The sequence below is a fragment of the Platalea leucorodia genome, assembly GCF_965183815.1.
Source record: "Platalea leucorodia genome assembly, chromosome: 9".
NCBI lineage: Eukaryota > Metazoa > Chordata > Aves > Pelecaniformes > Threskiornithidae > Platalea > Platalea leucorodia.
The window spans coordinates 12,043,177-12,055,978 of record NC_138831.1 but is presented as its reverse complement, the minus strand read 5'-3'; the positions used below and the strand labels follow the sequence as shown (position 1 = coordinate 12,055,978).

The 12,802-nt window shown below is 38.9% G+C and overlaps 1 protein-coding gene across 1 annotated transcript in view; it reads left to right on the top strand.

Annotated features, from left to right (window-relative positions):
- The window catches only part of CNTN3 (contactin 3), a gene marked incomplete at both ends in the record, with an annotated part of 83,720 nt that extends 73,490 nt beyond the window's left edge, over positions 1 to 10,230 (top strand). The window contains 9 exons of the mRNA XM_082321650.1: positions 537 to 695; positions 789 to 938; positions 1,680 to 1,750; positions 2,652 to 2,886; positions 3,047 to 3,162; positions 4,130 to 4,316; positions 7,385 to 7,497; positions 9,378 to 9,546; positions 10,130 to 10,230. Of these exons, the coding sequence (XP_082177776.1) occupies positions 537 to 695; positions 789 to 938; positions 1,680 to 1,750; positions 2,652 to 2,886; positions 3,047 to 3,162; positions 4,130 to 4,316; positions 7,385 to 7,497; positions 9,378 to 9,546; positions 10,130 to 10,230 (1,301 nt within the window). The remainder of the gene's footprint in view (positions 1 to 536; positions 696 to 788; positions 939 to 1,679; positions 1,751 to 2,651; positions 2,887 to 3,046; positions 3,163 to 4,129; positions 4,317 to 7,384; positions 7,498 to 9,377; positions 9,547 to 10,129) is intronic.
- Positions 10,231 to 12,802: the final 2,572 nt, after the last annotated feature.

Below are 12,802 nucleotides of genomic sequence, written 5' to 3'. Positions count from 1 at the left end.
AGTTATTTCAGCCCCCCTTTGCCGGTGCAGATGAGACAAAAACCAGCATTTTTGCCAGGATGCTCAGAATTGGGATTTTCCAGAAGGCAGCAGAAAGCTTGCCTGACTGAATTGCTGCTCGGGGTGCTGATCAGATGTTGTGCTGAAAAATTGCTACAGTGCATCAGACAGTAAAACAGCTGTAGAAAACAAATTGGCAGACTACAGAGATGTATTAATAGATTAAAAGAGGACATTGAAGACTAAAGTGAAAGATGCAGGAAAGATAGAGGGTTCACGCTGAACAAAGGTTCTTGGGCGGGGGGAACCAAACAGAAAAACCCTGTCATCTGTGCCGCAGTTCAGAGTATTTCAGAAATAGATTATCAGACTTGAGTTTAGTGAATGTAAAACAACAATTACAAGCGTTCTTATTCCAAGCTGAATTGTTTTCTTCCTCCCACAGCGCTGATAAAATGGGAATCCATACTGCTATGTTAGTGATTTCCAGGGTAGCGGCTTTACAAAACTCTGCCTATTTTTCAATCTGATTCTAGGCTCACCTGGGCCCCCTGAACAAGTGAAAGTGGATGAAATAACTGATACCACGGCTCAGATCTCCTGGCAAGAAGGCACAGACAATCACAGCCCAGTAACCACTTACACCATACAAGCAAGGACACCTTTTTCAGTTGGCTGGCAGCGAGTTACAACAGGTAAAACACAATTCTTGTTGCAGGCTCTGTTGAAATGTTTTCGACCAGGGACACCATGTTCTTTGTTTCTTTTTTTCTTTTTGTTTCTAATAGTTCCAGATGTGATCGATGGAAAAACATTCACCACCACAGTAGTGGATTTAAATCCTTGGGTTGAATATGAATTTCGTGTAGTTGCCAGTAACAAAATAGGAGGTGGAGAACCTAGTTTACCCTCAGAAAAAGTAAGAACTGAAGAGGCAGGTTAGTGGGTTCTTCTACTTGTTTTTAATTCAAAAGTCTTGAATATTAACAAAAAAAGGAGCATTCACATCCTTGGCTTTTTGCAAACAAGCTTGGAATTGCCATCAAATATAAAAGCCTATAACTAGTTTGTTGATGATTTTTCCATTTAGCTGTGGAACAGTTTGTGTTGTTGCATTACTGAACATCACAGAAGCATAACATCTAAATACATTTAAACTGTATTTAATATGCCAAAATCTGTCAGTTCAGGCAGTGCTGTAAAGTCTGAAGGTATTAATGGATGGAAAGAGGTTAATTTTGACAGGGTTTTTTCATTCCTAGTGTTTGATCAGTGTACACCTTCCATGTAACAAGCATATAGCTCAGAAGAGCACATCAATTAAAACCCCAGGAGTAAGGCCCTCGCCCAATACATCTGCATAAGTTAGCCCTATTAAAAAAAGTGAAGCATGCCTCCAATTTTTAGAAGTTCATAAACATTAGCATACAGGGTTCAGTCTGCGAGCTAGTGAGGGTCTTCAAGTGCTCAGAAAAACATCTGCCTGCCCCAGTGATGGCAAGCAGCGCAGTGAATGCAGGAGGGGCTGGGGCTTTCCAGGAGTGCCCACCCTGCCTCAGAAGCATTTGCAAAAGCAATATGAATGCAACTAGGTGAGCTTCAGAGCATGAGGTTAATGTTATATGATGTCGTCCCTTGTATCTACACTGTGTGGACAGCTATACGTTTCCTTTTCACAGTTCCTGAAATTCCCCCCTCTGAAGTCAGTGGGGGAGGAGGCAGCAGGTCTGAACTGGTCATAACATGGGATGTAAGTAAGTTTTCTGGCAAGCAATTTTCTTCAGAGAATGATTGTTTTCATTCAAACTCTTCTTAAAAGATGAATTTCCCTGGCTGCAGCAGCTTCTCATCTAGGATGTATATGTGCTCGGTAACATTCTGTAATGTGAGCTATGCACGTTTGCCTTCCCTCTTTTGCTTTCATGTGTTTCTTTTGCTTTTCCTACTGTGCTAGATGGCAATCAGTAGGAAATTTAGTTCGTTTGTCTGAGATTGCTTCTGTTCTCAAACAAGTGTTATGCTAAAAAGGGGGCAGGAGGGCAGGGGAAGAGGAAGAGGGGTATTGCTCAAAGGCTGAGCCAAAGAATTATGCGTTTCAGTGCAAATTTGCAGTTCTTGCTTTCCTACCACTAACTCTGGATGTGTGTGCTAGCCAACAGAAACAATCACATACTACTTCATGTTATGTATCTTGTTTTTAACGAGTTAAAAAAATGTTCAGATACTGTTACTAACATTGACTGCTCCGTGTGGTTACCTAATCATAACCGCATCAGAGGAAGGTATAAGCCACTGTACAAAGGTAGTACTAGATTCTCTAATAGTTGACTAAGCAATTATTATTTTTTTATGAACTATGGATTGTGAAATGGAAAAAAAATTGTATGTCTCAAAGCAGTATACTTAGTGGAAAACAAGGAATGTACCTGAAAGTTGTTCCCTTCTTGAAGTGCGAACCTTAAAATAGGTTCAAAGGACCACGTTTTACTCTGCTGTACCAGAGTTAATTTGCTGATGGAATGATCCCAAATTCAGTACCAGAACCTGGTTACAATCACGTATGTTAGTCTGTTGGTACTTTCTTCCTGCAAAACTTGTCCAGTGATGTATGTAGCATCACTGACTTCTGTCATCTGTTGCTTTTCTCACAGCCCATCCCTGAAGAATTGCAGAATGGAGAAGGATTTGGCTATGTTGTTGCTTTCCGCCCCTTTGGCACCACAACATGGATACAGACTGTGGTCACCTCTCCTGACACACCAAGATATGTCTTTAGGAATGAAAGCATCTTGCCCTTTTCGCCATATGAAGTGAAAGTTGGTGTCTATAACAATAAAGGAGAAGGGCCATTTAGTTCAGTAACCACAGTTTTTTCAGCTGAAGAAGGTATGTATGTGATTGAGTTACCTCCAGATACTAAGCATGAGATGTTTCATCAGAGAATATAGCCACAGTTAATAGAAATGAGATCACTTTGAATACAGATGTGTTTAGTTCCACAGTTGCCAATGCTGCTGCTCTCTCATTTATTGATTTCCGAATACAGAGCCTAGCATAGCACCCTCTGGGGTATCTGCGACGAGTCTGTCGTCCTCAGTCATCGAGGTCTCCTGGACAGCCATTCCCTGGAAGATGAGCAGTGGAAGGTTACTGGGTTACGAGGTGAGCTCATTTAAAATACACTCCCAGTATTGATATTGTAAAGGGCCACGACCCAGAAGGGCTGGGCAGGCTGCTGGACAGCATTTAACCCAAAGGGTGTTTTACTTCTGCAGGACCCCAGAGTATGGGGAATGTTGGCATCGTTGCTCTTCTCCGGGAGCAACTGATAGCTGTGGCTTTTGGCACTAGGTCTGGGCCAGCAGCGGGAGTTTTGTGAATGCAGGCCAGGCTGTGGGGAGGATGTTCTGCAAGACCCTCTGCTGATGGGCTGCAGGACTTGGGACTTCAAGACACGAGTGATGTCTCCAGCCCAATCCTTCTCCCCAGAAATTTTCCAACTATTCAGAAATCAAGAATCTGTTAAACTGGATTTTTTCATAAAAATATTTCAAAAGCAAAGCGAACAGCTATAGTATTAGACTCTAGAAATACCTAATTTACAAAAGACAGTATACTGCATATCTTGCTTTCTTTCTGCGCCACCTACACCAAAAAGAAGGATATTTTATTTTAAATATCTTTGAAAATGGAGAACACAGAATGAAATTGTGTTTTGCTTCCTGTGCTGATAGTCATGTGTCTGTCTGACAGTGTTTTCAAACTGACGTATTTTTCAGAATTACATTTACTTCCAAAGAAACTGTTCCGTAAGATACAGTTTTCTGAGTTTTAACTTGTTTACTTTTTAGATGAAGTAATGATTTTCTTCTTGTCATTTTTTAATTCAAGCAAGAGCTAATATTTCAGTTGCCTTTTTCCTACAGTCACACTAAAAAGAGCAGCAAGCATGAAAGGCAGATAGATGTTTTTTTTTTTTTTTACATAGTAAACATATTTCTGAAGCTTTAATGTATTTCCACCTTTTTCAGCTGAGGAAAAAATGCACTTAAAGGAGTCAAATGCAATGCTGTGGGTGAACAGTCCATTCCATGCAAGATTTTAAATGGTTTTGTTTTGTATCTACTAGGTTAGGTACTGGAATAATGGTGGAAAAGAAGAATCTTCAAACAGAGTAAAAGCTGCAGGGAATGAGACATCAGTAAGAATAACAGGTTTGAAGAGCAACTTAGCATACTACACAGCTGTCCGTGCTTATAACAGTGCTGGAGCAGGCCCCTTTAGTGCCACAGTAAATGCTACCACAAAAAAGACACGTAAGTATCTTGAATTTAAAGTGGAGAGAGACATAATGGTGCGTTAGCATTTGCGGGGAAATGAGAAATAGGCGCATTACTGGGAATCACACTATGCGTAAGTGACCTAAATTTTCATTCAGACTAGAGGAGTTACACAATTAAATCGAGCATAGATCTTCCATTTTCTACCCTCTGCTACTTCAGCAGGATGAGTAAGTAAAACTCAAGTATGCCAGTGGAGCTGAAGTAAGATACATAATTTCTGCATAGAACCTTTATTATTCTTCTAGTGACTGGAAGAATTTTAAAAGAAAAATTTCTGTTATTTAGAAGGAAAAAAACAGACTTGTTGAATTTTTCAGGGTTTTAGAACATATTTATAAGTTCCCTAGGGCATGGCTTTTGAAATGCAATGATCCTCATACAATTCATGCAAAACAATCCTTCATGTCCATTGTTTCCCCTTGAACAAATTGCACAAGAGGCCACTTACTTTGCTATTAAAAAGGAGAAATTAAGCTGGAGAACAGATTGTCAAAGACTGCACTAATTTTTCTACAAATTGAAATATTTTTAGTGTGCTCTTACATTGTAATACAATTCAGAATCAGGGTCATCAACCTTGAAGTATTTCTGTCAGACTCACAAGAATGTACGATTACCTCTGTCTGAAAGGTCAAATTCCCTGGAACAGTCATTAACATCTTTCTACCAAAAGTAGTCGCATTGTCAATATTATGAAATAAGCTAGTTTATCAGAAATTATTACATGCGAAAATGAGTCTCACTGTCACTGAGGACTAAACCAACTCAGATTAACTTATATTTGCTAGAGTTTAAATACATTATATGCATAGTTACCATGAATTGGCTGATAGGAAGTCAAGATCACTGCTATTTGGAATAATTAAAAAGAAAAATTAGTTGCATTACATCCATGTATCTTGCTGGTGAATAAAGAGAGCAAAAACATTGCAGTACAGTATAATGTCAGTCTGAAGGATTTTGCTAACTACTGGCTGAATTGACTAAGACAAATAATTCTCTGTACTGCTGCAGTAGAAACTGTTTTTTCATTCAAATGTGTGGTTTTTAATCATTCCCAGTTTCTACCTTAACTTGAATATTTGTGATTGATATGTTTTTCACTGTGAAGGATTTCTGTGCACATTGTGTTTATGTTCATCCACATGACCTACAAGATACTTACTTAGTAACTATTAGCCGTATCAAGAAACACAAATACAGAGGTTCAATTGGCAGTATATTTCAAGATTGAAAATTCGCTCTTTGACAAAGTATCTTTGCTTTTCTATTTGAAATATTCACATTCGTAGCCCGAAGTAACAAGTGTAGTTTTGTTTTATAAAATATTGCTGTATGAAATTGCAAGTAACGGGGGGAGACTGGCCTAAGTGTGTAAAGCAAGATGTTACAATTATTTCATACTTAGAAAGTCTTGAAATGCAACCAAATGTTCTGTCCATCAGTTCTAATTCAGAGCAATACTAGGGTATATGACCAGCTTTAAGTGTCGGAGGAGTCTCAGAGAAATCCGTGTAGCTATTTGCACGCTTAGCACTGGACACGTACTAACCTGTTACAAATTAAGTTCTGCAGTTCTGAACACTCAGGATTAGCGGAGATTTTGGTATCTGAAGTGAATTGGAGCCATCTGAATCACTTCCATAAGTCAAGTAGTAGATAGAGGCTTACAGTTTTTACATATAATTATTCTTCATTTTTTCAGATGTCATATTAATATTTTGTTGTGGATTTAAAAGAATGACTCATTTCTTTTGAAATTCAGCTTTAATAGCTCAGTGTGGAAAGTATTCATATATGCTGTAATACTTAATTCTCAGGAGTAAAACAATCTCCTCTTACATTTACAAAAAGTGTCTATTAGTGCATCAGGTTAAATCCTGTTTAGTATATAGAACAAGGCAAATACTGCAAAAAAGTACCTGTGAGAGGTTGTTTGACTTTAGAATAATTCTTTTAAGTCTCGCTCTTACATTTTCGTGTCTACTTTGTGTTAAGGAGTATAATCAGGTGGGTTTTGATCTGACTGCTCATGGAAAGAAGGTAGGGAGCTACCTGTGTGAAAGAGTTTAAAAATAAAAGAGGAGGAAAAAAAGAGAAAAAAAACCCCATAAGCACATGCATAGGAGTGTTTAAAACCACTGTCAGTGTTTAATACTGGAACCTTCAGCATCAAAGCATAGCGTGGTCCACCTAAGCAGCAGTTGCCTCCACTAGGTGACAGCAACAGTAAATTGTTTTCCTTAATACATTTCGAAAAGATTTTAATCGTTGATTGTGTCACTGCATGACCCATTTTCTGCGAAACCAACTTCAGGCATCTTAAGAGGTTTGTACTTACCTTCGCCTTCCCTGAAAGCGTGGCAGTTTCAAGATATATTAAAGCATACAGCCAAAAGCATACTACTCCTTTAGAAAATAACAGTCTCAGATTGTTAATGAACAAAAAAACCCCCATAGATTTCCTTGACCAAAGCCCGCTATTGTTGCAACTGCAGATACTGAAATGGCACAGGCTGCAGTTCAAAATCACACCTCGAGTTAAAAGAACAACAACAAAAAAAAAATCTGTCAAATATTTTTACATTACAAACACACTAAAGTAAATCAGTATAGTGTGTAGATTTGAATATTCACTAAGACTAAATTTGTCTAACAAATTATTGTGAAGAATTTGCTTATTCTTGGCAACATACTAAAACTAGAAATTGTCTGTTACCATCATTGGTTTCATTAGAGTTTGTTCTAATTGATCACCCATGTCCTAAGACACATGCTTTCGTTTGGCTGTATTTAATGAAGGACCATCAACAGATAATGCAGCTTCAGAAATAACATTTATGGGCCGTTCTATTTTTCCTTCTTTCTGTTTTTCCAATTTAGTTTCTGAACCATAAAGTCTACAAACAACGAGGCTGCATTTGAGTTGCTTTTGCATCCAACATGTAATGACAGTCAATTACCTGGACTATTATTTCCTACTGTAGAATAAATCACTAATGCCAATTAAATTAAAGTCATGCTTTTGTTATGTATTGAAGCACCCAGTCAACCGCCAGGAAACGTTATTTGGAATGTCACCGACTCCAGAGTAGTCCTCAGCTGGGAGGAAGTAAGAGCTATGGAGAACGAGTCCGAGGTGACTGGGTATAAGGTAAGTAAAAACAGACTAGAAAAATATCTGAAAGCAATCCACAGGTTGCTTTTTCTTGTCTATTTGCAAGGCAGTAAGTTCAGCGGATGCACAGCAGCCCATCTAAACCATCTCAGTAGTGTCTCCTTTTTAGAGATGTAAATCATGTTCTAACAATGTCTCATGAACTGCGCTCCTTTCACCATTAAGGGTACACTAAATGCCTTCTGCTCCTCATGCAAACAAAGGCAGGAGCTGCAGGCATTGCTGCCAGCTCTTGGGATCCCACTTATCCAAATGTATAACACTTGGATGTTAGAACATGTATAACGCTTAACACATGTACAACACTTACTATAAATATATAACATATAATCCGAGATTTAGCTGATGGGTATAGTTTCCATTGCCGGCCACGTATATTTATTAGTACCACGTATATCAAACTGATATTCTTAACCCTTCTTACCTACTGTGGGACATGCTCATTGTCTTGATAGAAATTACATTGCTACATCTACTCCAAATCTGATCAGTGCACAAATGTACAGGTATTTAAATATGTCATATATCTTAAGTACATTTAAGAGAATAGCTGAGGATGCTCTTGATGAGCTGCGTACAGCTGGATCCCACATCCTCCATAAAAGATTTATGCTGAAGATCTGACTATGCAGTGTTCTGAGTTGTACTGGCAAGAAATACATGTTTACAGCTTAGATAAGCCACCTAGTTTCATAGATGGTAGCTGACCTAAAAACATACCACGTAGAGTTTCAAACTGCATACTGCGTCTCCCACAGCGATTTCAGGTTCCCAGATGGATAATGGACGTTGCTAAGTACACAAGGATAAGCTGAATTTTGATAATGGTGGTTAATTTTACTGAAGTAGAGCACTTAGGGGGTCGTTTTTATCCCAAAAGGCAAGGGCAGTACAGTTAACTAAAGTTGGTTTGCCAAGAAGAGAAGAGCCAACAAATGACATTGAAAACACCAGAGCAGCCGTAGCGTGGTCGCTGGGGAAGCGAGCCATGCGCTGTGCCCCTCCGAGAGCATTTTACAGCAAGGCATGGCATTAGGGAGCATGTCTCGAGGGTGGCAGCATGTGTGTAATTCTACTGGCCTTGCGTTTTTTTCCATTTCATCATTATTGCTGTTATTTTGGGGGAGTTGGGATTGCTGGGTTTTGCACTGCCAAACTCCCAAGCTTACCTGCTTGTCAAATCTGTGAAACTCTGCCAGGTGAAGGCACTGGATCCGCATATTTTTTAAACTCTGCCAGGACATACCTCTCTGCCTAGCCTCGCCACTGGCACTAGGGACTCCTCAGGCTCATCAAGTCTTCAGGACAGAAGAGAGGCTGATGTTGCTCTTAAATCCCTCGCTCTTGCCCGATCATATTGAGCAGCGGGCTGTGACATTCAAATGTAGTTCCCATTCTTTAAAACATAGGAGACGGAATGCAGTTAAGTTTCATGACAGAATAATCACTCAGCACTTGCAGAACATCTTCCAACATAGTCTGTAATTTTGATTAGTTCTCTCCTTCCCAAACTACGTATTGGCGTAAGAAGCTGATCTAGATAATGACAGATTCCAAATGGCGGGATAATTTATAGAACAATATATTATTAAGACACTCAACAGAATACATTATTGATTTGTTATCATTATACATTGTGCCATTTTAGATTACAGCTGGAATAAAAGAGCTTGATTGATGTTACCTTCTTTCTTTAAATGTAATTCTGCCCTAGAACATTAACCAAAAATCAGATCTTTTCTCTCATCCCGTCTTTTTAAAGACTGAAACCTTATTTCTAAGAAACACAAACAAAAATTGCAGGGCAGGTCCTAGCGGAAGAAATGACGCACTACAGCTCTTTGCTTGTGTTGCAGGTTTTGTACAGGACCAGCAGTCAGAGCAATATGAGCGTGCTGAACACGAACAAGACAACCGCCGAACTTCTGCTCCAGTTTAACGAAGATTACACTATAGAAGTTAAAGCAACGAGTGATGGCGGAGATGGCACTAGCAGCGATCAGATCCTGATTCCCAGGCTAGCTAGTAGGTTGAAGCTGAATTAGTATTATTTTGTCACGTGCTTATACAGGGTCCCCAGCGAATATCGGCACCTCCGTTATACCAGCCATGGTATAGAGAGACATGTCTCTGCCCTAGTGTAACGAATCATTGCTAAATTTACAGTTGACACCCAGCAGTTGTCGCAGCGTGTCTTTGCAGGAATTGAGTCCTTATTGATGGGGAGAAAAAAAGACTTAATGCTTGTATGTGGTATGGTAATAAGGTAATAAAAAGAAAAGCAATTAACAGTCTTCATGCCCTTATGCATGACAAACTTCATTCTATTGAACTGGTAAATTACCATGTAAATTGGTATTAAAAACGTTACGATTTTTTTTTCTCCTTTTTTTATTATTACCTTGAAAGTAAAGAACACTCGTACAGCGTCAGCATTTTGCAGTATATTTATGTAGTTTAAAAATATTTAGTGTATTTTTGTAAATTTAATTGCTTGTCAGAAATAAAAATTTACAATAATTTTTGCTTAGCATCTAGGAAGAGTAATAATTTGACAGAGCAGATACTCATGCTTTCATTTAATCCTGACCTTTTTCATTTGTCACAGGTATGGATGCAAGAGGTTCTGGTCCATCAGTCCTGAATATCTTCAGTGTATCCAGCTTCTTACCAACAATATTTTCCTTGACTCTTAATTCAGTGTTGTGATGATACATTTTCATTTGCTGGGAAAAAAAAATTCATCAGTTACTACAGAAAAGTGCATTTTTTAAAAAAACTGCAGTGGTTAATGCATGTTTTTCTTCTATCCTGACGTGTTTTTAAATTCTTTATATTTCACTGTAGGTTGAAGTAAAAATATCGTGTAAAGTTTAGCAAATCCTTTAAAAAGGAATCTAAAATGCCTTAATACTTGAACCAAAGGAGTTTACATATTCCATACTTCAGATACAACGTAAGAGAGAAGGAGAGCAGTGGCACTGTGATCAGAGTTACGAGGAAGAGCTTAGCTCAGCGAGAAACTCCATTTCTGCAGTGACACTGAATTGTCTGGGGTATGTCCTGCGTAGTTACGGTAACATCATTCTACGTGCAAAAGATGAAACCAGAGACATGGCGTTTCAATCGGACGATAACACGTTGACCAAGTGGCCGTTCTTAAGACAGTGTCATAATCCAGTAGGTTTGGATCGGTTTTCTTACAGCCCTTTATATAAGTTACTCTAAATCTAGGAAGAAATCAAAGCTGGAAGGTAGAGAAAAGTCACAGTATGGATGTTAGTGTTGCACAGTCCACGCTGGGGTGTCCAAGAGGCAGGGCTTCCACTACTACTCTTAAGAAGTAATTTCACAGCTGTGTTTCAAAGAAGGCTCTCTGTTCTATCGCAGTGGACGTTTATGTACCTTTCAAGCACCTAACCTTCCTCTCCATCGATAGACTTCAAAGTTAATTTCCATATATCCCCACCTTAGATTTCTTAACCAGCTTCTTTATTCATAACCAGGTTCTCCCACCTTCAGGATGGTTTTTATTGCCCTTCTCTGAACTCCTGTCAGTGTGTTTCACTAACAAACAAAAGTGCCCAGTTGTAAGCATTATTGAAATGCAGTTGCACCATGGCCTTATGCAAAGGGACTACTACCACTTTGTGATGTGGTGCTTCCAAATATGCAGCCTCAAATTATCTTGCTCTTTTGTCTACCGCACTGCACTGTAAACTCATCCTGAATTCAGTGTTAGATCCATAACTCTCCTTCCTGCTGCTCTTTAACCAATTCAAAAGTATTTTACCTGGTCTGGCACTCTAATGCACCCCATTACTGTCATATGATTCTGCTAAGTTTATGGCAATACTATAGGTTATAATAAAAAAATTACACAAATACACTTCAGGCTTGCTATTACAGAGAAATCTATGCTTTCTTTCGTAGCAATATATTAAAGATACATTAAACCTGGTACATTTGACTTCTACAGTTGTGAGTTTAGTCAAATCAGCCTTTTAGACACCTTTTAGAGAGCTGCACACATACATGGTAGAGCAAGTGGTCGTGTGACATAAAGCATACCCTCTTAAAGAGGTTTTTTTTTAATCTCCCAGTGCTATTACAACACACAGAACTATAAAAGGAGAGAACCAGGATTAATGAAATGATGGTAGCACTGTAGAAAAAATACCTTGATATGCATTCAAATAGCAAATTACCTTATTAGTATCACACCCAGATAAAAATACGTGCTAACTGTTGAAGTAAGCAAGATCTGTATATACTGTACATATATAGTTATAAATGGCTAGTTGCTTTTCAATGTGGCTAACCAGTGATGTTTTCAGACACTTGCAAGTGGGGGGAGGGGGGAGATGGAAAAACAGGTGTTACTAGTAAGTATATAGTTATGTTTCATGCAACAAAGGGTGACTCTTTCTTTCTGTTCTTGTTTCACAAAATTCTAGTCCATGTTCCTGTATTGCCATTTTCATGCAATTACATTGTATTATTTAATTTCTAGTTATATATCTCCATGAGATATGTACTGAGTACCTTGTTTCATATTGAAAAGTTTGAAATTTATCCTTAAACTTCCAGTTGTGTGTGTATCCTATGGTTATCTGTATGCATTTTTTTCTATTACTCTAATAAAATATTTATAACATTGCGGGATACTAGAATATTTCAAAGTATCGTTGCTTGTCCGTATTATATATTTGCACACACGGGGATTTACTGCATCTAAAAATCCTTGTCCGCGTTCTTCGTAGTATCTGCAAACTGGCACGTGGCAGGGATAGGAGTGGTTTCCCTCACAGTAGCTTTGCTGTCCTAAGACTAAAATCCTAACACGTACGCCCAGGCCTCCTCCTCCTCCTCCTCCAGAATGCAGGGAAGGAGGGTGAAGAGGAGTAAGGATGTAAATCCATCCTGGTCTTGCTCCAGAGGGGTCAGACATGCACAGGGCAGGGGCCCAAGCCTCAGCTCCAGCTTCTGAGCTCTACCTCTGCAGCACGACGGACAAAAAGCCACCTCCCTTTCCCTGGCTTGGTTTCCCCTCTACCCAATTAGGCCATTTCCTCTCCTCTGAAATGAAAAAAAAATACTGTAATTATATTGAAGAAGAGTTAGTTCTTTATAATAATTTATTTAGTATATCACTATTTAGCATTAAATTGCATGGCCCATTCTCCCCTGCAAATTGCCTATTCCTTACGTGCTGCAGCTTCCCATAAAGCCAGAGGCTTTCTAGCACTAAAACCTTCTCACTGGGAACACAGACAAAACA